The sequence below is a fragment of the Elgaria multicarinata genome, chromosome 1 (assembly GCF_023053635.1).
Source record: "Elgaria multicarinata webbii isolate HBS135686 ecotype San Diego chromosome 1, rElgMul1.1.pri, whole genome shotgun sequence".
Lineage (NCBI taxonomy): Eukaryota > Metazoa > Chordata > Lepidosauria > Squamata > Anguidae > Elgaria > Elgaria multicarinata.
In genome coordinates this window covers 2,422,490-2,449,002 of record NC_086171.1, presented here as the reverse complement: position 1 = coordinate 2,449,002, position 26,513 = coordinate 2,422,490, and the positions used below count along the sequence as shown (strand labels likewise).

Below are 26,513 nucleotides of genomic sequence, written 5' to 3'. Positions count from 1 at the left end.
TCACTCCAAAAGTAGAATGAGGATGAGAGAGAAATCAGAATAGGGACACTTTCCGTAGGCTTCCTTAAGATTTTGGTGGTGGATAATGATTTGGGCCACGGAGGTAACGAAACTGCGTGGCAGGAAATATTAAGGGAGGGTTCAGGAAGTCTTGCCATTGACAACACCTGAACACAGTTGGGCAAATGTCAAGCAAGCTTCTCCTGCGCCCTAGAACAATGAAAGTGGGCCCTTCTCATCCTTGGAAATCCTGTTCCTAGGCTTTGTAGAGCTGGAATGGCAAGTTGGGTGGAGCCCTGAGCCAGGATCCTTCGTACTGCATCTCTTCCTCGTAACAACTCAAAAGGTAATAAATCCTTTCCTCTGCTTCTCTGTGTTTCCTATGAATGCTCTTAATATCTGTATTCAAGCTGTGCTTTTCTCAACAGTAAGAGTGCGTTGTTGTTCCCTTGGAATAGTGAGGTTAAATGTTGTCTCAGAAGCTGAGCAGTTTTGCAAATAGCTGGCAGGGATTGGATTGTAAATCAGACGGTTTGACTTCTGGATCGTTCTAATGCCTCTCAGCCTACAGGATAATTTCCCCTGCATTTAATTTGTTGAAGGGTTGTCTGCATATTTGAATTGCCAAATCTGTGGACTAATACAATATTATTATTTTCAAAATCCCAGTATTGCCTTGTGATTTAGCCAAGGCTCCAGCAGTTAATTAGCTTGGGTTTGAAGTACTTTTTAGTATAGACATTTCAGCAGTAGGAACAGTCACAGAAGCACCACCCACGGTAACACCTAAGGGAGTGGGCATTTACACTGCCAGCCCTCCAAAGCCTCCATCAGTCTCCTCTAGGGTGACCATATGGAAAGGAGGACAGGGCTCCTGTATCTTTAACAGTTGCATAGAAAAGGGAATTTCAGCAGGTGTCATTTGTACGCATGTCACACCTGGTGAAATTTCCTCTTCATCACAACAGTTAAAGCTGCAGGAGCTGTACTAGAGTGACCAGATTTAAAAGAGGGCAGGTCTCCTGCAGCTTTCACTGGTGTGATGAAGAGGAGATTTCACCAGGTTCTCCATATATACAAATGACACCTGCAGAAATTCCCTTTTCAGTACAACTGTTAAAGATACAGGAGCCCTGTCCTCCTTTTCATATGGTCACACTGCCTAGGTGAGAAGATGCCCCACTCGTACCTAACCCCTGTGAAATTAAATAAAATAAATAAGATGAATTCAGCAATATGTTGGAGAGGTTGTCAAGAGAAACGAACGTATTTACATATGTGGTGGGAATGTGAATATGTACAAAAATTATGGAAAATGGTGTTTAAAGAGATAAAAGAAATTTTAGGAATGGAGATTGAAGAGACACCTATTGTGGCAATATTATCAGTTTATGGAGAACTGAATTGTAATCAAGAGACAAAAGAATTGATAATGAATTTGTTGACAGCAGCAAGACTAATGATATCTAGGAACTGGAAGGTTCAAGGGGATTATCATATAGAAGATTGGTATAAAGAAATATGGGATATTGCTATTAATGATAAATTAACATGTAACATGGAAGTTAGAAGAGGAATGATAAAAGCGAATGATTTTGAAGGAATATGGAAACAGTTTTTAGAATTTGTACTATTAAAGGGGAGAGGGAAAACACCTCCAGAGGAAGTAATGAGATTTTGGAAATATGAATAAGATCCCGGGGTTGGAGGGAGCACACTTATGTTAATTATGTTATGTTAAATGGAATTAAGTTAGAACATATGTTATTAAATTGTTTACTTTATATTATTGTGTATTATGGGGCATTGTTTCATATTGTATTGTTGTATTGTTTGGATGTTTAAAAAATAAAATTATTAAAAAAAAATTTAAAAAAGAGAAGATGCCCCACTCCTTGGAGAACAAAACAGCTGGTGCTTCCTGCACCTAGTTGCTAGGTAGCACACCTGCAGGCAGTGTGTGCTGGTCTTCCTTTATGCCAGCCTTCCTCAACCTGGGGCGCTCCAGATGTGTTGGACTGCATCTCCCAGAATGCCCCAGCCAGGCTGGGGCATTCTGGGAGTTGTAGTCCAACACATCTGGAGCGCCCCAGGTTGAGGAAGGCTGCTTTATGCTCACTATGGAACCTTCCAAGAGCGGCAGTGGAAGCATCTATGGCAGCCTTCTCCAACCTGCTGTCCTCGAGATGTATTTGACTCCAATTCCCATAATTCCTAACTAGTAGGTTGCTACTGCTGCTCCTTTTTAAAAACCCATTTTTTGTGTATTTTTACTTACGGTCAACTCTTTGGGAGGCCTGTTGTCAGAGAAAGGTGGGATACAAATATAGCTAAGTTTGCCTCTTTAGTACAACAGAGAATTTGTTATGTTGATTCCCCTATAATCTGGTAACTTCTATCTGCAATGTTCCACATTGCCTAGCTGCAGTTATCCATGCTCTGATAACCTCTCGTTTGGATTACTGCAATGTGTTATACGTGGGGCTGCCTTTGAAAACAGTCCGGAAGCTTCAGCTGGTACAAAACAGGGCAGCCCGTTTACTATCAGGGACTGGCCAGCGAGATCACATTACGCCAGTCCTTTTACAACTTCATTGGCTGCCAGTCCAGGTCCGGGCCCGATTCAAAGTGCTGGTATTGACATTTAAAGCCCTAAATGGTTTGGGGCCAGGTTATTTGAAGGAACGCCTCCTCCCATATGTACCTGCCCGGACCTTAAGATCATCTACAGGGGCCCTTCTCCGTGAGCCCCTGCCAAAGGAAAATACAAATACAAATTTTATTCATGGCTACCCTGAATGGGTTTTAGCCGAACACATATTATCACACATTATTACATAAAAAATTAAAATTAGCCGAACTCTGTACAGCAATTACTCCCATCAGCACACATCTTCTACAGTAAACATATCCTAATTTCTCATTGTACTCTGTATATCTATGGTATATCTATTGTTTAGATAAGCATTTGGGAGAATATCTTAAAGCTAGGAACATTTCCAAAGCAGTTCAGAGTAGCAGATGAGACTGCAAATTAAAAATTCAGTAGTAAGGCTTGATTGCTTACCCTAATTCATGAACAGATCAATTAAGACACATTTGATTAAAAAAAAAAACTGCTTCCCAAATCAGGCACCCTTCTGCTTATTTAAAACACACACACACACCTACTTACAGAGCCTGCAAATGCCATTTTAGAAGGCGTACTTTGCATAGGAAATGCATCTTTTAAGATTGTATCTGCTGTGACACATGAAACCAAATTTTCCCCTTCAGAATTGGAAGTCGTACAATTAATTAGCGAAGATGTCTTTATTTGGGTGACAGCTCTATTCAGTAATGAAGAAAAGCGGGTTTGGAAAAGTATCCCCGTGCTTGCCATGAATTAACAAACTATATGTGTCCGGAGGAGGACATCTTTAGAAGCAGGCTGGTCTGCAAACTAACTTGTTTTTCTTCCCAGTGAGAACTGCCAAGGATCCTGGAGAGGACTGCTAGTTACCCGCTTTTGCAAAAGAGAAGATGTCGTCCCGTAAAGGACCAGCAGTCAGCCAAGGAAATGGACCTTTAAATAATGTCAGGGAGGGAGAAGACGTGGAGTTAGCTGAGCTTGGACCGCTCTTAGAGGAGAAAGGCGACCAAGCAGCATCCAGTTCAGCCAGCGTAAGTAATTTTCCACCAGAGTTGTTAATGTAAAGATCTGTTAAAACTACTTCACAAGAATTCCTATGTAAGCCATAGGAACATGCGACTGATTCAAGGAATGGATGTTTTCTGCTACAAAAAAATTAAAGAGAGTCTTGGTGACCCTTCCTTGTTGTAAAACTAGGCATTAAGGTTCTTGCTGTGTCCTTGTAGAGTAACTGTAAATATACTGGAGAATCCTATTAGCAGCTTTGTAGCTATAATCTTAGCCAAGAGAGTGGAAGCCAGTGTGATCTTTAGGTATGACCTTCATCTAGTAGTGCTGCTTTTTCTCCACAGTGCTGGACCACATGCCTCAGTGTATTTATTTATTTTTAAATGCTTTTAGAAAATTTCTGCACAAACTTTTGATCCTCAATTTAGCTTCTAGATTTATTTTGGCCCCCAATTTAGCTTCTAGAACATTACTTTCGTATTCTCCAGTACACATGGGATTTGTCCTTTTTTAATTTCAAAACGACCGTGTGAGATTAGGCTGAAAGTGACTGACCCGGAGTCATCCCGCGACTGTTATGGTTGAGCAGGGATCGGAACCCAGACCCTTGCTCAACCAATCCTGGGCCGACTCTTTAAACAGGTGGAGGTAAATGCTATCTGATTGGTACAGGTGCACCTGAGTGCTATGACATTTTCTTGCCACTAAAATGTACAGATTTCATAGGTCTTTTGAATCAGTGGTCTGAGAGTCTTCAGGAAAACCATCATAGTAGTGCTAGTTTTCTCTGGGTGCCAGCTTGCAGAATTATCCATGCAGTGCAATTCAGGATATGTTTCCCCCCCCCTGCCCTTGTGGTGTCTCTTCTCCTTGGCACTGAAGACTAATCGGTCAAACTGAAAATGTAGCAGAATAGTCCTTTGAGATGGTTAATGTGTGTTCTGTGCCGAAGCCTCTGTTGTGGAAACTGAAAGGATGAAAAGGAAAGACCGATCTTTCTTTTCTGCCTTGGCTGGCTGCTAACTTGTTTCCTGGATTCCAGCCAGGAAGAGAAACTGAGTTGCCAATTTGGGTTTGCCCTCTTAGTTGTAAGAAGGAAAAGCCTTTACTTTAATCCTTTCCCTGAATTCAAGCAAATCTGGGATTACTGCTCTGGTGGAGTTTGCCAGTAACGCTCCGTGTGCAGGCAGTCGCTGAAGGTGTTCCATTTGAGTGTCCACGGTATTGTGGTGGTTGAGTTTCCTCCTGGTGCTTTTGTTTCCTGCTTACCAGGGACAGCCTGCTCTGCTTTCAACCTTCCTGGCACTGGTCTCTGCAAAATCCGCGAGACGAAGAGAACCCCTTGGAATCTCACGCTCCCTTTTTATAAGCCGTCTGTGGCTTTGACAGCCATGGCCATGTGGGGTGCGCCTGTGTCCTCAGCCTCTGTGCTCCATCCCATTGCACAACTCTTGAGCTTCTCTGTTTTGGTGCAGCCCCCTACTCTGCGCTTCCTGTTCACACATAACACTTAACTTGATAGCGCACCCTAGATTAACACAGGTATTAGAACGACGTGTGTTTGGAATGCATTTTGCAGAGGTTTCAGTAGGCCTCCTCCCCCCACCCCTGTCTTCAGGCTTAAGAGATCTCTCTTTGTAGGCCCAGGACCAGCCATGCCCAGCAACCCAGGAGGAAGAGGAGGAGGAAGTGCGGGTCCTCACGCTCCCTTTGCAGGCACATCATGCGATGGAGAAAATGGAAGAATTTGTGTACAAGGTAATCTGGTGCTCTGGGCTGACACCCTTTAATGTTCAGAGTTAGAAGGGCTTCTGGATAGGTTGTATTTTGTATGGGAATGGGACAGTGCCACATCTGAGGCCTTGTACAAGCTTGGACCAGTCAAGCAGCTACTCAGAAGTAAAATAAAGGTTTGCTGTTGGGAGTTGATGGAAGAAACGCAATATTCTGGCTTGTAACTTTGAAAGCGATGTGGAGGTTTGGAAAAAAGTTAGAACCAGGAAACCATTTCCCCCCCCTCAAAACGCCACATCTCCAGTGCATTACCATTCCATCTATATTTATTTATTTATTACATTTATATACCACCCCATAGCTGAAGCTCTCTGGGCAGTTTACAACAGTGAACATTAAAAACAATTATACAAAAATTTCAAACCATCAAAAGCATAAAAACAACAATTATCCATTTAAAACAAACTCTTCTGGGGTCAGTTAAAAACTCAGCAGATGTTGTTAACTGCTTGGAAGAAGAGAAAAGTCTTGACCAGGCGCCGAAAAGATAACAATGTTGGCGCCCGGCGAGCCTCATTGGGGAGATCATTCCATAATTGGGGGGCCACCACTGAAAAGGCCTTCTCCCTTGTATGGCCAAATTCACATCTCCCTGTTTATTAGAGTGGAGTTTTTAGATGGAAAGTGCAAAGGCGTCAGCTGCTAATGTCATGAAGCCCAGCACTGACGACTGACGACTTCTCAGTGACACTGTTACGGTCTGTGCCGATCCCTGAATTTGCTGTGTGTGACAAGGGTGTGAGAGAATCTGTATCGGGAAACATTTGCTCAGCCTTTTCTGGAACACGGGCCTTTTAAGAGGGTTGTGATGTAGAGACAGCCGGGGTTTATGTTACAAAGGGTCTAATTCAGTGGTTCCCAAAGTGGGCGGTATTGCCCCCTTGGAGGTGGTGGGATTGCATAGGGGGGCGTTAAGAGGCAAAGGGGCGGCAGGGGGCGCTAACAGGCAAAGGGGCGGCAGGGGGGCGCTTGAGGTGGTCTCTCCTAAAACCCAGGGACCGAGCAGGAAGGAGCGGCAAATTCAGCTGCTCTCCCCACACCGCTCCTGCTCGGGAAGGACTTTCTCACTCACGCAGCCGCTCCCTCCTCCTATCTCAAGCCCACAGCGGCCCCACCAGAAGTAGGGGGTGGGGGAAACGCCCACAGGAGGCAGCGGAGCAGGAAACAGCGGCGAATCCAGCTGCTCTGCCCACTCTTCTCCTGTCTAGGAGGGCCCAGGGCTTCTTTCCTGCTGGAGCCGCCACCACCGCCTGCTTGCTCGCTCACTGAGCCAGAGCTGCTCCCTCCTACAAGCTGCCCTGGCAGACCTCTCGCAATAGTTGCTGCACAAGGCGGGAGCAGCAGCCATGTGGCGGAGAGGAAGGAGCATGTGGAGGACGGCGGGCGGCAGAGCAGCTGCCAAGAACAGCAGTCAGCCGGCAGGCAAGGTAGGGAGCAGGACTGCTTGTGCTGCTGCAAGGCATCACCAGGCTCCCTTCCCCTGTCAGGAGTTGCAGGTTGGGGCCATCTCCCCTCTGAGCTGCTGCCCTCCTGTCCTAATCAGCCCGGCAGCTATTGTGAGGCTTGGGGGGAGGGGGGGTTGGAGAGGGGGGTGCTTGGAGGGAGGGGGGGTTGGAGAGAGAGAGAGATGCTGTGTGTCTCTGTGTGTGCTCCCACCCCCCCAAAAAATCTGGACTACAACAGGATTGGGAGAGAAAAGAAAAGGGGGAGGGAGAGAGAATTGCAATTGCCCAGGTCCTTCCTGGCTAAAGAAGATTCAGCAGCACCTTTTTCCAGAATGCTTGCTGAAACCATTCCTATTTGCCCTTGCTTATTTCAGGGTGTCCAACCCCCTTTTTTCAAGCGTTCTTTTGGTAAACATGATATGTGTGTATCCTGGGTCACCATAAAAACAGAGCTGCAACACCATCCTAAGTATGTCTACTCAGAAGTAAGCCCCACTGAGATCAATAGAACTTACTCTGAGGTAAATATGCATAGGATTCAGCCTGAAAACTAAGAGAGGGTGAAGAAAAGACAGGAGAAAATGAATTTTAGAAATAGAATAGCAAGGTAACTGTGGGATATTTAACCATATTTAAAGACAATAAGTACAGTAAAATTAGTGCCCCTCTACTTCAGTCCCAGCCAGATTTTTCATAGGAAAACTCTGTACCAGGTGGCAGATAATTATTTTAAAATTTTAATTAAAATACATTATCCTTTCCTATAACAAAATGGTGCTTACTCCTAAGTAAGTGTGTTCCACTGAAGAAGGAAATCCTATTTGATTCCTGAATTCATGCTAGTGTGACATGATAAGTTAAAGGCACAATTTTATGCATGTTTAGACAGAAAAAAGTCCTTCAACTCCTAGAATCCCCTCTAAATGGGAAGCACCTGCCCCAGGCTTGCCGAGGGAGGGAGGGAAAAGAGAGCGAATGCCTGTTTGCAGCCAGCATGGCGGGGCACACCAACTGGATTTTGAATAAAGTATTCAATTAATTGTTACTGTTTTGAATTTTATTGTTATTATCTTCCTTGGTGGGTCGTTGAAAACCACTATTCCGAATAATGATTTTTATAGTGTAGGGTAGGGGGGCGCTGGGCATGAGTTTGTGGAACCAAGGGGGCGGTGACCTGAAAAAGTTTGGGAACCACTGGTCTAATTGAACCTCTTGAAGGGTTGCCTGCCGTAGGAGAAGAAGGACTTGACAATGTTGCGCAGGAGAGGGGTAATTAGACAGTTCTGACTAACTGTCTAGGTGACCTTGGAACGGCCGCTCTCGGCCCTAGTTGCAAAGAACTGCCAGATAATAACAGCCAACATGATTTGGTGTATTGCAGGTCTGGGAAGGTCGCTGGAGGGTCATCCCTTATGATGTGTTGCCTGACTGGCTGAAAGATAATGACTACCTGCTGCACGGCCATCGCCCCCCCATGCCATCTTTCAGAGCCTGCTTCAAGAGTATTTTCCGCATACACACGGAGACAGGCAACATCTGGACGCACTTACTAGGTGACTCAATCTGTGACGACCGCGTGCAGGTTAAAGAAAAAAGAGGCCTTATTTTGCCCCTGGATTTTCCTTCCCTTGCAACATCAGAGTTCGCTGCACCTGGAGACGGGTTAAGGAGGTGGGCGGGGAATTCACACGCGATGCTAAAGATTCCCCGCCCAACCCTTTCCGGAAGGTGGTGGATTGGGGAGTCACTCAAACGTTGGGGGTCCCACACGTTACGTTTGTTAACGACTTTCCCCACGTCAAAGTAAGCGGCGAATTCTGAACGTTTTGTCTGGGAGAGAATGATGTCTTCCTCGCTTCTGCTCATGGCAAATGGTGTGAAAGGTGGAGGAGATTGGTTAAGCTAATAACAGGTTATTCTCTTCCTTAATAGAGAGTTTAGAATCATAGAATAGCAGAGTTGGAAGGGGCCTACAAGGCCATCAAGTCCAACCCCCTGCTCAATGCAGGAATCCACCCTAAAGCATCCCTGAGAGATGGTTGTCCAGCTGCCTCTTGAAGGCCTCTAGGGTGGGAGAGGCCACCACCTCCCTAAGTAACTGCCTCCATTGTCATACTGCTCTAACAATCAGGAAGTTTTTCCTGATGTCCAGCTGGAATCTGGCTTCCTTTAACTTGAGCCTGTTATTCCGTGTCCTGCACTCTGGGAGGATCGAGAAGAGATCCTGGCCCTCCTCTGTGTGACAACCTCACAAGTCTTTGAAGAGTGGCTGGGGAACATGCCAGAGTGCCAAGCCAGGGCAGCTCCTGCTTGCCAGTGAATGCCGCTTGCATTCGAGCGACTACCGTGATGGTTATCAGATGGCTTAGTCATACTGTCCATGACAGGAAAGCCAGGTGTTAGGGAGACACACCTCATAGCACCGGAGTGGTTTTAAAGTGAAATACAAGAGCGTTGAGAGTTTTTTTCCTAAATCTTACAAGTTTCTCTTCATCTCTGCTTCCGGCGATGATGAATTGGATTCTGTCAGGTTAGCTAGGAAGCCCTGCCCCACTTTTTCCAGGCGACCACCATGTGCTATGTAGATTGCCCTAACTTTCTGGATTTAGAACAAACTTGGACGGGGTTCAGAGCTAAGCAGGCTAATCCTGCTGAGGCAGGAACGGGGAACTTGTGCCCTGCTAGTTGTTTTTGGACTCTAACTCCCATCAGCCCCAGCCAGCATAGCCAGGGGTGGTGGGAGTTGTGGTCCTCCAAATATCGTTGGACAACAGGTTCCCCACTCTTTGGCTAAGATATGCGGGCTGCGTTCAGTTAACCTGAAGTAAAACCGCTGGGCCAGATTTAGCTCTTGGGACGATTGCTAGGCAGGAGAGCCTTTTTCAGTTTGAAGAGTATCCTGCGTATCCTGCAGCCTACGTGAGGTTGGATCACTTGTGGATGTTTTAAAAGCCTCGGAGGAATTGAGGCTCTCTTGCTGTTATAGAATCATAGACTCATAACATAGTAGAGTTGGAAGGGGCCTCTGAGGCCATCGAGTCCAACCCCCTGCTCAATGGAGGAATCCACCCTAAAGCATCCCTGACAGAGGGTTGTCCAGCTGCCTCTTGAAGGCCTCCAGTGTGAGAGAGCCCACAACCTCCCTAGGGAACTGGTCCCATTGTCGTACTGCTCTAACAGTCAGGAAGTTTTTCCTGATGTCCAGCCGGAATCTGGTTTCCTGTAACTTGAGCCCGTTATTCCGTGTCCTGCACTCTGGGAGGATCTAGAAGAGATCCTGGCCTCTTGAAGGCCTCTAGTGTGGGAGAGCCCACCACCTCCCTAGGGAACTGGTCCCACTGTCGTACTGCTCTAACAGTCAGGAATCTGGCTTCCTGTAACTTGAGCCCGTTATTCCGTGTCCTGCACTCTGGGAGGATCGAGAAGGCTCACGCTTGCAGCGATGGCTGAGGTTGCATCCGATAGCACTGAGTTGGCAGAGGAAGAGCTGCACTCTTGCAGTGCATATAATAATAATAATAATAATAATAATAATAATAATAATAATTTATTTCTTACCTGCCTCTCCCTCTGGATCGAGGCAGGGAACAACACCAAATACAATATAATACATAAAATGATATGTATATAAAACTGAAAACAGTATTAAAATAACAATTGCAGTATCTTAAAATGCTTAGGTTTAAAATTCACCTGGGTAGGTCTGCCGGAAGAGACTAGTCTTTACGGCTGTCTTAAACTCAGAGAGAGCATTAAGCTGACGAATCTCCTCCTGCAGGCTGTTCCACAGCCTGGGGGCGGCTGAAGAAACGGTCCTCGGGGTCACCGTTGCTGCTTGGGGCCGTGTCACTTGCTCTGACGCTTCTTGTCCCTGGGCTGCCCGCTCCATTAACAGTAATCGTCACGGGCCTCAATGCAGTCGTCATGTGGTTTGTGGGTACAATCGATCATAGCAAACGACACTAAACGTTTCCCATCTAGAAATGCTCTAAAAGTAGCTTTCTCCAACCTGACGCCCTCCAGATGTGTTAGAATGCAGCATTGGTCATACTTGTTGGGCATGATGGGAGTTGTAGTCCAACGCATCTGCAGGGCATCAGGATGGGGAGGGGCTGCCATAAGGTTAGGCCAATTGCTCCTCAGCATCAGAAACACCGGAACAAAATCCCAAACTGTCAAGCATGTATATTTACTTACAAGACTGCACAAAGGTGACTACTCACACGTTGGGGAACTGAGCAGAAATATCTGTCGATAAAATATATTTTAGATCAATAACTTTAATAAGGAATGAAAGAAAGAAGTATGCTGGGAATCTTACAGAGAGGATTAAAAAAACAAAACATTTCCCTCCCATGGCTTCAGTATTTCCAGACATTTTACGTCTGTAGTCTTTCTAAAAAAGTGTTCTTGTTACACAGTTTAGAAATGATTTTGGGGGGAGTAAAAGCTGAGAAATATATAAATAAAGATGGCGAACTTGAACTCCCCTTCTGAACACATGAGATTTGCATTTACCCTATTTCTTCGATTCTAAAACGCACTCCCCCCCCCCATATAAACATCTCTAAAAACAGGGTGCGTCTTAGAATCGCGGGTGTGTCTTAGGGCAGCCTTCCTCAACCTGGGGCGCTCCAGATGTGTTGGACTGCATCTCCCAGAATGCCCCAGCCAGAGGCTGGGGCATTCTGGGAGATGTAGTCCAACACATCTGGAGTGCCCCAGTTTGAGGAAGGCTGTCTTAGGGTGGTTTTTTTTTCTGTTGGTGGTACTAAAATTAGGGTGTGTCTTAAATCGAAGAAATCCGGTAATAACAGCGCATGCCACTTTCTGCCCATTCAAAAGTGAGCTTCTCAAGCGGTGTCCAAGGATTCGTTTCAAATACCAGTTCACTCGTTCACAGGTGGCTCGGTGTAGAACACGCTGCCCCAGCGTCTGCTGAAAGGCTGTTTGCTCAGAGGGAGCATTGCATGTAAAGAGGGTTGACTGAAAAACGTACCCTTCTTCCCGACAGTTACAAATGCATTGTCGGGCCAAAGCTCTGTTAATACTATTTATTACATTTCTTATATAATATACCTGTGCCTGCCGTTGTTTGCCTCCTCTCTTGGAAGTGGCAAGGAGTGAAGGGGGCCGGGGGGGGGGGGAAACTGATGCTCAGAATCAAGCGGTGGCTCGTGAAGCGGTTCGGGGCCCTTCGGTGCTGTGACACATGGGGTGACGTCGCTCTCCGCTGTGTTCTCGTTGCAGGTTTTGTGTTGTTTCTTTGCCTGGGAATCCTGACCATGCTCAGGCCAAATATGTACTTCATGGCCCCTCTTCAGGAAAAGGTGGTGTTTGGGATGTTTTTCCTCGGAGCGGTGCTGTGTCTCAGCTTTTCCTGGCTTTTCCATACAGTCTATTGTCATTCAGAAAAGGTGTCTCGGACATTTTCCAAGTAAGTTAATTGGCAAGAAGCAACTTGTTTGCAAAGTGACCTCTTGGGGGTTGGATCAATTCCTGGAGGCGAAGGCTATCCATGGCAGTAATATTCGAGGCAGTAAGCCTGTGTGCACCAGTTGCTGGGGAACATGGGTGGGAGGGTGCTGTTGCACCGTGTCCTACTTGTTCATCCCTGGCCGATGGCTGCTTGGCCACTGTGTGAGCGGAGTGCTGGACTAGATGGACCCTGGGTCTGATCCAGCATCAGGGCACTTATGTTCTTATGTTTGTTTCTTAACATCACATCACAATCCCAGACCTAGTATGTTACAAATCGCTAAACCAGCGTCGGTCGTCTAGGCGTGGAAGTTCGTACCAAGGCTATTCATAGGGCAGCAGTTAACAGAAGTAATTCATTTTTGCTGCTATACCCAGAAAATGTTTCCAGGCGATGGGTTGCTAGTTTCTTGGTCGAGGAACCAAATGTATTGTGACGTTTCCAGTTTGTTTCTCTTTCAAATGCAGGTCACCTTGTGGCAATTGTGGCTCTTCAATGCCTACCCAGTTGGGTAGAAATCTTGAACTGGGGTAAAGGGCAGGAAGCTATAAAGAATGTTCTTGTCCTTCCCAGCCACTCCGTGGTTTCGTGGCTCTCACAACATTAACTTTTAAAGCTTATTTTTGCATACGTGAGACTGAAATATGCTTTAAAAAAAAAAAATTCTTCAAATCTGCATTGAAAGTCAGGTTCTGCAAATAAAACTCACCTCCCTGCCAGTGCTACTGCTCAGGAGGGCAAAGTCCAATTTTATTGTGGAGTCTGAGCATCCTATTAGCAGACACACGACACTCCTTCTTCTACTTAAATCTCGGTATTTGTACAATAGTCAGATCTGTAAGAGTTTTCCATTAGCAAATGGAGGCTCCTTTATGGATGTTTCAGCCCCTCTCTCAAAACAAACTGACTAATCATGTATCATATGCCTCCCACGTCAGTCTGAGCCCCCCTACCTCTTTTTGGTTTTGGCTTCTAGGTTGGATTATTCTGGAATCGCTCTGCTGATCATGGGGAGTTTTGTTCCATGGCTGTACTACTCGTTCTACTGCTCCCCACAACCTCGGCTTATCTACCTCTCCATCGTATGTGTGCTGGGTATCTCAGCAATCATTGTGGCACAGTGGGACCGGTTTGCAACGCCTAAGCACAGGCAAACAAGAGCAGGTAAGGCAGCTTTCTCGGGATGATGTGAAATCGTGACCTTAATCCTTAAGGCTTAATAATGTAAACTAAGCCAGGCCAGTCATGGAAACTCCTTTGGAAAAGAAAAATATATAAAAAGCCCCAACGCTGAAAAGCTTTTGGCTCCTCCAGAGTGAAAACGGTTGGACAGCGGGCTCGCATTTCTGTAGAAGAGATTGCAGAAGGTGTCAAACGTTGATCCTGCCTTCTCTCCTGTTTTAGAAAAGCCAGTCTGACCACGTGCAGCTGAGGGGCCACTTGGGAAAATGACCTAACTTCACTGGCGTATGATGTACCTCTTTGCACACTTGCACCTGGAGTGGAATAAGTGTGGACCGCAGTTTAGTCTCCAAAGCCACTGTTGCACTCTGGACTCGCTTTTTCAGATTTCAAGCTTTAAAGACCCACGTGCAACAGTGGCTAAGCTACCAGAGCTGTGAAAGCCACACGTTATCTCCCCACAATCAACTGCTTTCACTCTGCTTTTTTATTTCTCTCTCTCTCTCTCTCTCTCTCTCTCTCTCTCTCTCTCTCTCTCTCTCTCTCTCTCGCACACACACACACACAGAGCTAGATAGCCTGGATCTAAAAACATTGTTCTGTGCATTAAGGATTCATAGAATCATAGAATAGCAGAGTTGGAAGGGGCCCACAAGGCCATCGAGTCCAACCCCCTGCTCCATGCAGGAATCCACCCTAAAGCATCCCTGACAGAGGGTTGTCCAGCTGCCTCTTGAAGGCCTCTAGTGTGGGAGAGCCCACCACCTCCCCAAGTAACTGATTCCATTGTCGTACTGCTCTAACAGTCAGGAAGTTTTTCCTGATGTCCAGCTGGAATCTGGCTTCCTGTCACTTGAGCCCATTATTCCGTGTCCTGCACTCTGGGAGGATCGAGAAGAGATCCTGGCCCTCCTCTATGTGACAACCTTTTAAGTCTTTGAAGAGTGCTATCATGTCTCCCCTCAATCTTCTCTTCTCCAGGCTAAACATGCCCAGTTCTTTCAGTCTCTCCTTATAGGGCTTTGTTTCCAGACCCGTGATCATCCTGGTTGCCCTCCTCTGAACACACTCCAGCTTGTCTGCGTCCTTCTTGAATTGTGGAGCCCAGAACTGGATGCAATACTCTAGATGAGGCCTAACCAGGGCTGAATAGAGAGGAACCAGGACCTCATGTGATTTGGAAGCTATACTTCTATTAATGTAGCCCAAAATAGCATTTGCCTTTCTTGCAGCCACACTGCACTGTTGGCTCATATTCAGCTTGCGATCTACAATTCCAAGATCATTCTCATTTGTAGTATTGCTGAGCCAAGTATCCCCCATCTTGTAACTGCCTTTGGTTTCTATTTCCTAAATTTAGAACTTGGCATTTATCCCTGTTAAATGTAATCCTGTTGTTTTCAGCCCAGCACTCCAGCCTATCAAGATCACTTTGAAGTTTGTTTCTGTCTTCCAGGGTATTAGCTATCCCACCCAATTTTGTGTCATCTGCAAATTTGATCAGCGTTCCCTGCACCTCCTTGTCCAAATCATTAATAAAAATGTTGAAGAGCACTGGGCCCAGGACTGAGCCCTGCAGCACCCCACTCGTTGCCTCTCCCCAGTTTGAGAAGGTTCCATTGATAAGTACTCTTTGAGTCCGATTCTGTAGCCAACTGTGAATCCACCTAATAGTTGTTCCATGTAGCCCACTTTTAGCTAGTTTGTTAATCAGAATGTCATGTGGTACTTTGTCAAAAGCTTTGCTGAAGTCAAGATATATGACGTCCGCAGCATTCCCACAGTCCACAAGGGAGGTTACACGATCAAAAAATGAGATCAAATTAGTCTGACAGGATTTGCTCCTGACAAATCCATGTTGGCTTCTAGTAATCACTGCATTGATTTCCAGGTGTTTTCAGGTGATTCCTGGAACTCCAATTCCTCTTGGAAGTTCCCCTAGCCATGGCACCAGTATTCTTTATTTCTACGAAGGAGGCAGCCTCTGCTCCCCCCCTGCGGTGGAGGATGGCTTTTGTCTGTCGCTCCGGAATGCCAGCTGAGATCTCTCTTTCCCTTTCCTAGGCGTGTTCCTTGGACTGGGCCTGAGTGGCGTTGTGCCCACCATGCATTTCACCATCGCAGAAGGGTTTGTCAAAGCCACGACGGTGGGCCAGATGGGCTGGTTTTTCCTCATGGCGGTGATGTACATAACAGGAGCGGGCCTGTATGCGGCCCGCATTCCAGAGCGCTTCTTTCCTGGCAAGTTTGATATCTGGGTAAGTGTGACCTCTGGCTGGGGCCATCATCTGCTGTGGTCCTCGTGACAGTTTGAAGGATGCCTACGTCTATCGTTTGGTGCTGTGTAATTTGTGGCATTGTAGAGGCGGCACTAGCTATTCAAGGGCGGAGTGGATTGGAAGTCATGGAAAGAACAGGGCTTTAAGCTTTGCCTCCTTTGAGGTGTTGATCAAAATCACTCACTCACGCACCTGCCTGTTATCTCAATGGAGGAGAGCTATCATTGCTACCACCACCTCTTCCCTCCTCCAGAAGATAAAGAGCACCTGAGATACAGCCTTTCTGGGAGTTCTTCATCTGGTGAAGGAGGATGAGGTGGTAGCAGTGAGAGAATGACTGGACAGGCAGGGAACGGATGCTACACCTGTCAGTTCAGCAGTATAATTGAAGGATGTGTGGTGGGTCCTCCTTAACAGGGATGTCACGGGCGACTGGTTGGGAGTCTGGTGAGTTTGAGAGCCACGCCTACAGCTTTAGTAGGTAGATGTTTTACCGATTCAGAAGACCTGTAATGCACGAAGCAGAACACCACAAAAACACAGTGGTGAGCCGTGATTGGCTCTCAGCGCAGCATATTTTTACAGCCTGCACCCAGTGTATTAAACGCTGTACTTTTAACTCCTGCTTTGAAAAGGCAGTGAATTTCTGCTCCTCGTCCTCGCTAGCTGACCAGCAGTAGCCTCCCCTTTGCTGCAGCGAGGGTGCGCCCTGGCCTTTAACGCTCTTCTTGCATTTCCACAGTTCCAGTCGCATCAGATCTTTCATGTGCTCGTGGTGGCCGCGGCCTTTGTCCATTTCTACGGCGTCTCCAATTTGCAGGAATTCCGTTACGGACTTGAAGGAGGATGTACTGATGACTCGCTTCTCTGAGAACTGCTGGAGATTTTAGTACAAGCTTCCCAAGTGCTTTTAGAGTGACTTCTTGGCTAAAATCAGAAGAAGACTCTGAACATTTTTTTTAAAAGGAGAAACTTCGAAAAGTTGGCAACGGACATTCCTGGCTTACCTTCTCCCAGGAGGAATGGCTGGGTGGGGTTGGGGGGCAACAGTGTTGACTGGGCGGAAGGTGCCTCTAGCAGCAACCCGCCTTTTTTTTGACAAGCAAGTTGATTTCACAGGAATTATATTGGAAAATTTCGGACGTTGGAGAAACTCTGGCAACGTGGCAAAAAGGAAAAGGGCTTTGTTACCTGCTCTTTGATGCTGCAAACCTACCCGAGGCTTGAAGAGACTCTCTAAATGTGTCTGTCCCGTCAAATACTCCTGTTTCTCCTTCGCATCTGTGGCAGACGTTGTGTCGGTCTGGTTAGGGCAGTGGCAGCTCATAGCAGGGATGCTCAGAGGAGGATGCACAGGGCCATTTCACTTAAGTTTTGTCTCTTTTTTTGACAAAGTAATGTATGCCTAAAAACAAGAGTATTTAATATTTAATATTAAGCTTTAAGAGAAAAACAACACACTCACAAGGCGCATTCCCTCCAGCAACCGTTACTGGAGAGTTGTTCATGGTATTTTAGGTGGGGTGCTACTTAGGAGACTGTAGAGCCGCTGTTGCTTTTATGTCAAGTCGACTGAAATAAAAAGGTCTGAAGCTGTCGTGCTGGGTAGTTCAGGGGGTCGCGTGAGATGCCTTCGGGTATCTTTCCCCCCTGGAAAGATTCGGTGGACTTCCTCCCGGTCCAAAGCATCCCAGAGTGCCTACAGGCGTGGCACTTGGGATTATTTTTGTGCACCGCTCGCCGGATTGGGTGCATTGTTACTGCCAGTGTCTGTGTTCTCTTCTCCGCGGCTGCAATCCGGCCCACTGAAATGTCCCCAAGTTTTCTGAAGCAGCCGCTTTGCATTGCAAACTTCCTCCTTCCTCCCCCCACCCCCAGAAGCGGCTGAGTTTGAAAAGCAAATTTGTTCTGTCAGATATAATGGAAGGCGGGGAAGACAGACGACGCCCGGCTGTATGTACAGAATTGTTTGCTTGCTTCTCAGCGTTGTGAGAGCCAGGTGAGAAGAGTTGGTGAATTTGCAGTCCTTTCCAGGAAATGTGATGAATGGGACTCTCTCTCTCTCTCTCTCCTGGGAAGCAAACTCTCCATTACATTTGCGAGGGTGAATGTGACGCTTGCCTGCTTTGGAAGGCCTAGAGAATTGGCAGGGAAGCTACTAGCTTGTATGTGTGTCTGGACTTGGTCGTAAGAGCTGCCTGCTCCACGTTTGTAGACACTCAAGCCTAGTTGAGCCTTGGTGCCGGCTGGCCGTTGGGATGACCCGTTTTTTTAAACACGCCTTTTGCTTCCCTAGGGTAGCTTTGGCAACCTGGTGGCCTGCAGATGTGCGGAACTACATTTCCCATCAACCCTAATGGCCACACTTGCCAGGGATGGTGGGAGTTATAGTCCCACACATACAGAGTGCACCGGGCTGGCGAAGGCCTCTCCTACAAGGGCTCTTCCCCTACCTTCTTGGAAGTACGCGCCTTCCCGTCTTTCAGGCGTTGGCAGCCAAGAGTCAATGCTGCTTGCTGCCTCTTGTTTTTTGCTAGCTGCTCCTGGAGAGGTTCAAACAGTGTTGATCTATAGCAGCCTTCCTCAACCTGGGGCGCTCCAGATGTGTTGGACTGCATCTCCCAGAATGCCCCTGCCAGGGGCATTCTGGGAGATGCAGTCCAACACATCTGGAGCGCCCCAGGTTGAGGAAGGCTGATCTATACTTAAGGGAGGCCCTCTCTGGGGCAAGGCAAAGCTGCCTCCCCCGCCCCCTAGATTGCTGCTGCTGCTGCTTTTCCTTTGCCCACTACTTACTCTCTTGTTACATGAACTGCTCAAAACGTCTTGCCGTATATCCTGACTGGAGCCCTACTCTGACGAGTGCTCCCTGCTTAAACCACGTCTACAAGGTGGCTAACGTTGGTCCTAACGGGTTCTGTATATTGCCTGAACCAGATGTCCTATTCTCTGTTTGGACACCTGTTTCAGTTGTTTCAGCCTCAACTTGCGTGTGGTGTGTGTGTGTGTGTGTGAGAGAGAGAGAGAGAGAGAACACGATGTCGAGCACTCTGTATGCCTCGTCAAGGTTGGTTCAAGGACTTCAAGCACTGCGTGCTGCCCAGGCAAATGCCTCTTAAAAGTAGGTTCATGCCACACATACACCCCCCCCCCCTTGGCTTCTTAAGGCAAGAGCCAGTCTTTCATTTTGAGCCCTTTCCATGTAAGAAGAGTGCGTCTCTTTATCACGGCCTGCCAGCACTTGGTATTGGAACAGTGGCACGGGGCTGGCTGCCCTGAGGCGATTTCTTGCCTGCCCTCCAGCTCTTCTCCACAGAGAGGAAAAATGATGAGAGACTTCCTTTTAAAGGCGAAGGCTTATCCCAAATCCTTTCCCCTAGGTTCTGACTAATTCATCAAAGAAAATGCATTACCAGAGTTTTTAAGCACTTAGGAAATTGAGAATCCATATTCTGCAATACAGCTTGTCACATATCCCCACCCAACAGCGGTTTGGAAAGGTTAATATTGCCTTTCTCATACTTTTCGTTCTCGAAAGTGTGTGGCTTTGGGGGCCAATTTGTTGTAAAGGCCTCTGTCCTTTCTTCCCTGGACCTGGGCAGCCCAAGGAAACCGAACAAAATGAGCTGATGTGATCTACCTCAGGTGTATTAAAAAAAACATATCAACTCGTTGATCCTTCACCAAAAGCTTTAAAAAGGAGGTTCCTTAGGTATAGCCCTCCAGATGTGTCGGACCGCAACTCTCATCATCCCCAACCAGCAAGACCCATGTTCTGCTGGCTGGGAATGATGGGAGTTGCAGTCCAATACCTTTGGAGAACAGGTTGCAGAAGGCTGCCCTATAACCAAGACCCGTGATTTCCTTCAGATGATGGCTCTATTTCAAGCAAAGAAAGTCCTGCACTTTCTGTAGGCAGCTCTGCAAGGCAGCCGCCCAAACTGACAACCATCTCCGATAGAGAACTTAACAACTGGATGGTTTTAAAGAGGTCGTTAGATCTGGGTGCTTGCTCCATTCATTCATAATTCCAGAGGAATTAATGTTCTTTTCCACGTAAGGCAGATAGATAGATAGATAGATAGATAGATAGATAGATAGATAGATAGATAGATATGGGAACTTCTGGCCCTCTTGCATCTGACTTTTTGCGATCAACTGAAAGTACAAAAAGTGGCTCTTGCCCCCTTCCTCCCGCTGTGAATCCCATCCTGCAGGCTCTATGGTGTGGGTTTTCTCACACTAGGGCCACCCATAGATGGGGAAAGGACTCGGACAAGGATGTATGAAAACCTTGCTTTTGCTTGCGAAACAGGAGAGCATGCCCCATTCAAAGCTCCAAGGGCGAGCTTTGCCCACTGAAAGACGTTCGCGAGTCGTTGGGCACGTGCTCACGTTTGTGTCTTTCCTGATTCGCAGTTCGATTTGCACGGATCTCCTTCAGGGACTAAAACAGCCTCGCTGTAATCTATGGAGGAAATAGGGACAAGTTCGGGGAGATCTGCACAGGGTCCTCGTTTGTGCAAAACGAGCAGCGGTCGCAAATGAGAATGGGCGCGAGGCAATGTTCGGGGAATCCTGGCGATCACGAACACCGTGCTGGGGGTTGTAGTCTGACACGTGGGGAAGTGTGTTCAGGGGATAGGATGGAGCAAAACCTGTAAGATGAATTGGAATCGTTAAACAGGGCTAAGGGCGAACAGGGCCCCCAGCCCTAAACGTAAAAGTGGGACGGGCACATTGTTTCGAGGGGAGGTGGTTTAACTTTAATCTCCTGTGTGCGGTTCAAGAATCCTTGCCACTCAAGGGCAAACAGGACATTATCAATGTTGAGAAATCTACAATTTGTGAGTGATATCCTGGGGTCTTAAATCGGCAATGATGAAGAAAATCTTGATACAGACTTCTACAGTTGTGCACAGACAAGACTGTGTAATGTAGGTGCATAGAACCCTCAGGCCTGGGGTGCGAGTTTGGCCCTCTGGGTTTCCACAGAAGGCCCTGCCGCCTTCCCCGGGCCCTGCCTTTTCTTCCCCCAACCACTGACCACTTGGTGGCTTGCTGGCTTCTGCCCCGTTTTCTTTCCCTTCTCAAAAGGTTGAAATACCTCTCCTCAGGCTTTAGTGTTACCAGCAGTAAGAGCTTTAAGCTAAATCAGGCAGGTGTTTTTAGTCCTGCCCCTTTTCTCCTTGGCCCCTCCCACCCCTGGAAGGCAACCCTAGGGAGAGTCTCTAAAATGGGATTTGGGCTGAAAGAGGTTCTGCATCCTGGGGTGTAATGTATACACCAGCTCCTAAGGGTTTGGGCAGGGGAGCAGCACTCCTGAGAGAGGGGTTGTTTTTGCATGCTTCATTGCAGGCCGTCTTGAGTGGGGGGGGGGGGGTGTGAGAGAGAGAGAGAGAGAGAGAGAACGAACGAACGAACGAACGAACGAACGAGAACTGCAGGAACAAGATAATAGTGGCAGATATCTGTTAAGATCAGCAAAAATAAAACCAGAATGTATTAGGGCTGAATAACAGTAACCCATCTATAATGTATGATGAAGCAACCAGCACTTTTGCAGCAAGCGGTAAAACCACTCTGGTATAGAACTAGGTTTTATTGTGCAAAACACTTGTACTGGGCGAGCTATGTGAACAGTTGGACGGGCGCAAATGATTTAAGAGTGAAATCGGACTTGACAGTCTATTTGTGGCTAAACGAAAGTATTTGCAAATGTTTAAACTGATGATGCAAGCTCCGTAACTTCTTTTTAAACCGGGGGGTGGGGAAATGGGGTTTTAAGATTAAAATTAGTGGGCAAACATAAGTGGTGGGAGGAAGTATGTAACTGATTTGATAGTGGTAGAAAACTAATGAGAGAGCACAACGAAAGCAATCTGAAACGTGGATAGTTGGAACACAACTTAACGTAGGTCTATTACTACAAAGAGACTTTATAGTTGGAATAACGGGGTAAGATCTATTACTTAGAGGTGTAAATGTTCAAATAAAAGAGCAGATGTATTCAATATATTTCTTTTGGTGGGGGGAAGCATAATAATGATGTATTCATAACAATGAACATTTTTGTTCAGTTTGTATACTAGTGAAGATTTTAAGATGTTTATCAGCAATAAACATTTTTAAATTAGTAGGTCTTGATGAAGACTATACCATGTTCTAAAGACTTGTCTGAGACTATTTTTCTCACACTTATTACATTACATCTCTCTCTGTTAGAATGCTGAGCAGGCCAACTGTAGCGATGGCGGTTGCTGGACCAAGGTCCAGCCTGTCTTCATGCAGATATCCTGGGTGTTTAAACTCAAATTACACATGTGATCCAATCATAGAATCATAGAATAGTAGAGTTAGAAGGGGCCTCTAAGGCCATCGAGTCCAACCCCCTGCTCAATGCAGGAATCCATCTTAAAGCATCCCTGACAGATGGCTGTCCAGCTGCCTCTTGAAGGCCTCGAGTGTGGGTGAGCCCACAACCTCCCTAGGTCATTGGTTCCATTGTCGTACTGCCTGACACAGGTGGATCACCTCAGAAGCAGGCAGAAGGGACACCAAAGTTGGTTCAACTTTGTATATATGGATGGATCTTTATATAACTTGTCTGAGAATCATCCTTTTAAGGTGGAATAATGAGACACGGGTGTTTCTAGGGGGCAGTAGCTTTTAGGGTGACCCTATGAAAAGGAGGACCGGGCTCCTGTATTTATAACAGTTGCATAGAAAAGGGAATTTCAGCAGGTGTCATTGGTATATATGGGAAACCTGGTGAAATTGACTCTTTATCACCACAGTTAAAGCTGCAAGTGCAATAGCACCACTATAGTTAAACTACTATGGGATACACCAGCCTTTTTTATAACTTTTGTATAATTGTAAATAAATGGGTTTCTTGATGATATCTCTCTTCACTAGTGTGTTGGGTAGTTGCATGCTTTCAGGCACCTTGTATATTAGTCAACTCTTTTAAATCTGGTCACTCCAGTATAGCTCCTGCAGCTTTAACTGTTGTGATGAAGAGGGAATTTCACCAGGTTCCCCATATATACAAATGACACCTGCTGAAATTCCCTTTTCTATGCAACTGTTAACGATACAGGAGCCCTGTCCTCCTTTCCATATGGTCACCCTAGTAGCTTTGCAGAGACCCTGCAAATACAGCAAATAGGAACAATCCTGGGGACACTCCATTTTTTTTAGGTCCTGTGTAAATAAGATTTCTGCTCCTTTTATTTTCAGGTCTCCAGCAAATCCTCTTTTCATTGACCCAGCCTATATAGCCTTTCGTCTTGTAAGGGCGGCTAGTGCTTCATTCACATATTGAGGTCAAAGACATCGTATATTTATAGTCTGTACAACGTAATAGAACAACGTAGTAATTCAAAGTATCTTACAGTGCCAGATGTCAACTACTCCTCCTAATGAAGTTTGTTCAACATATGCAAGCGTACTTAATTGCAAAACAGGGATTTCATTTACGTAAATGTGATCATGGTCTGTCCATATAACGGCACTGTGAATGGACTACATTGCTCATTCATTTTCTGGTAGCCAAATGTGGTCGTACCATAGATTTGCATATAGCCAGATTTGATTCCTCCTGTTCCCTCCTGGTCCTCAGCTGCTGGGAGCGGTTTCCTTCCTAGCTGCCATCCTCCTGAAATTTAAGTCCAATGCAGCGAATGGTACGTTGTGTGCGAGGGCCTCTGCCTCTCATGAGATATCCAGGGCCTCCCACTACAGTATTGCGTCCAGTTCTGGGCTCCACAATTCAAGAAGGACGCAGACAAGCTGGAGCGTGTTCAGAGGAGGGCAGCCAGGATGATCAGGGGTCTGGAAACAAAACCCTATGAAGAGAGACTGAAAGAACTGGGCAGGTTTAGCCTGGAGAAGAGAAGGTGGAGGGGGAGACGTGAGAGCACTCTTCAAATACTTAAAAGGTTGTCACACAGAGGAGGGCCAGGATCTCTTCTCGATCCTCCCAGAGTGCAGGACATGGAATAACGGGCTCAAGATAAAGGAAGCCAGATTCCAGCTGGACATCAGGAAAAACTTCCTGACTGTTAGAGCAGTACGACAATGGAATCAGTTGCCTGGTGAGGTTGTGGGCTCTCCCACCCTAGAGGCCTTCAAGAGGCAGCTGGACAACCCTCTGTCAGGGATGCTTTAGGGTGGATTCCTGCATTGAGCAGGGGGTTGGACTCAATGGTCTTCTAGGCCCCTTCCAACTCTGCTATCCTATGATTCTATGATCATCCCAATAATCCATCCTAGGTGGTTTTCAGCAGCAGCCTACATTAAGGCTTCGTCCAGAGACAGCTGTATCCCACGGGTTCTCTCCACTCCATTCGATCTCCATCATGCTTCTAGCATTAGCGTATAATCCTACACATGGCGTGTCTCTCTAAATGTCTCTAGCACACACGTTGCCCTTCCCTGCCCTTTGGCCAGCTATCACGCCCTACCTATTACATGTATATTCCGCCTTTTTTCCCTCTTGCCAGGAAACCAAGGTGGCTTACACAGCCCTCCTCTCCATTTTATCCTCACAACAACCCTGTGAGATAGGTTAGGATAAGAGTCAGTGATGGGCCCGAGATCACCCAGTGATCATAACTGAGTGGGTTTTAGAACCCCGAGTCCCAGTTCAACACTCTAACCACTGCACCACCCTATCACACTCATTGCCTAGTTCTATCCTGTCCCGCTTTGGACAACCAGAAACATTTCCACCCTTATCCCCTAGAGATGATTCATCCCAAACACCTGCCAGATTTCCTCCAGGGATCACTTCCAAAGCTGCTGTGCAATATTTCTGATATTCAGCGCCAACAGTCGGGGCATGTGGGCAGTGGGGCAGTGACCAATGGCCTTTGCGACAGGCACCTAGGGCCTCGTAGCCCACAGTGAGTAGCCGGGGCTGTGGGGAAGGAAGGCAAGAAACAGAACAGCTTGGTTCTCTGCTACCCTGCCCTCTGGCTGAGGCTAGAGCAGCCTTCCTCAACCTGGAGCGCTCCAGATGTGTTGGACTACAACTCCCAGAATGCCCCAGCCAGGCTGGGGCATTCTGGGAGATGCAGTCCAACACATCTGGAGCGCCCCAGGTTGAGGAAGGCTGGCCTAGAGGGTGGTCCGTGGGGTGCTGCTCTCTCAACAACACTGTTACTTGGACCCATGGCTTGGAAGGAGATGGAGGGGGTACGTCTTATAACCCAAGCCCCAGCTCCAAACAAAGGTTATGCAAAGAAAAAAATACAGCTCTTCCTACCTCCTCGGAGTAAACTAGCTGGGAGAGGAAATGTGCGAGAACGAAGGTTCTCACTCCATTCGCCCAGCTTTGCCGCTGAAGCCGTAAGTGTGCATCTTCTGCAAGGAAGAGGAGCTGAGAAATGCAAATACTGGCTGTTTCTCCCTGCCCGCCCCCTTCAGTTTGCTTTTACCCCACACCAGAAGTCTCTGCGAAATAATGAATCAAGGACAGACCGAAAAGTACAGAGAGTAGCTAAAAGGGGCAGAACCATGCAGAATAAGAGGAACAGTTCAGCTAAATACAGACTTGCTGATTCATCCCAAAGAATAACACCACACAGATGCCCTCAATGCTGTCATACAGCAGATAACAGGATTCTGATACTTCTTGCCACCAAACATCTGGGTTTCATTAAAAACCAAGTTTAATTAAAAAGTAGAATATCTTACATAGTGGAGATATGTACCAATTTACACCAGGATTGTCTCCTTCTGTAATACAAAGTTTTTTAAAATTGTAATTTCGTGCATTTTATATACTTGTAAGGGCAGAGCACCCTGAAAAATGTGTTAAAATACTACAAACGAGAAGGATCTTGGAATTGTTGTTGATTGCAAGCTGAATATGAGCCAACAGTGCGATGTGGCTGCAAGAAAGGCAAATGCTATTTTGGGCTGCATTAATAGAAGTATAGCTTCCAAATCATGTGAGGTACTGGTTAGTCGCTATTCGGCCCTGGTTAGGCCTCATCTAGAGTATTGTGTCCAGTTTTGGGCTCCACAATTCAAGAAGGATGCAGACAAGCTGGAGCGTGTTCAGAGGAGGGCAACCAGGATGATCAGGGGTCTGGAAACAAAGCCCTATGAAGAGAGACTGAAAGAACTGGGCCTGTTTAGCCTGGAGAAGAGAAGATGGAGGGGAGACATGAGAGCACTCTTCAAGTACTTGAAAGGTTGTCACACAGAGGAGGGCCAGGATCTCTTCTCGATCCTCCCGGAGTGCAGGACACGGAATAACATCGCACTGTTGGCTCATATTCAGTTTGCAATCAACAACAATTCCAAGATCCTTCTCGTTTGTAGTATTGCTGAGCAAAGTATCCCTCATCTTGTAACTGTGCATTTGGTTTCTATTTCCTAGATGTAGAACTTAGCATTTATCCCTATTAAATTTCATTCCCTGAAAGTATTGTTTTACAAAACAGGTTTAATACTCAATCTGTTCTTGCTGTTGTTCACATAGCTCTCTCTCACTCCCTCTCAAAGGTGGCTAAGGCAGCTCCTTTGACCTTTGGTTTTCTCCTGGTTGCTTCTCCCGCAACATTCGAACGGGTCATACACCCTAATCCATTCTCCGTGACTACATCTGAGATAGTTCTGCTGTTCTCTCACATAAGGCACCCTTGAAATATGGGTATGCCATAGAAGGCTTCTCTGCTCTC

At 46.6% G+C, this 26,513-nt stretch overlaps 1 protein-coding gene across 1 annotated transcript in view; it reads left to right on the top strand.

The window, feature by feature from the left end:
* LOC134395974 (adiponectin receptor protein 1) overlaps positions 1-21,989 on the top strand; it is a 33,775-nt gene extending 11,786 nt beyond the window's left edge. The window contains exons 2-10 of the mRNA XM_063122268.1: positions 261-346; positions 3,464-3,663; positions 5,282-5,398; positions 8,261-8,432; positions 12,130-12,316; positions 13,335-13,522; positions 15,605-15,798; positions 16,562-18,381; positions 18,513-21,989. Coding sequence (XP_062978338.1) covers positions 3,523-3,663; positions 5,282-5,398; positions 8,261-8,432; positions 12,130-12,316; positions 13,335-13,522; positions 15,605-15,798; positions 16,562-16,690 — 1,128 coding nt within the window. The 5' untranslated portion in view covers positions 261-346; positions 3,464-3,522 and the 3' untranslated portion in view covers positions 16,691-18,381; positions 18,513-21,989. The remainder of the gene's footprint in view (positions 1-260; positions 347-3,463; positions 3,664-5,281; positions 5,399-8,260; positions 8,433-12,129; positions 12,317-13,334; positions 13,523-15,604; positions 15,799-16,561; positions 18,382-18,512) is intronic.
* The last annotated feature ends 4,524 nt before the right edge of the window (positions 21,990-26,513 follow it).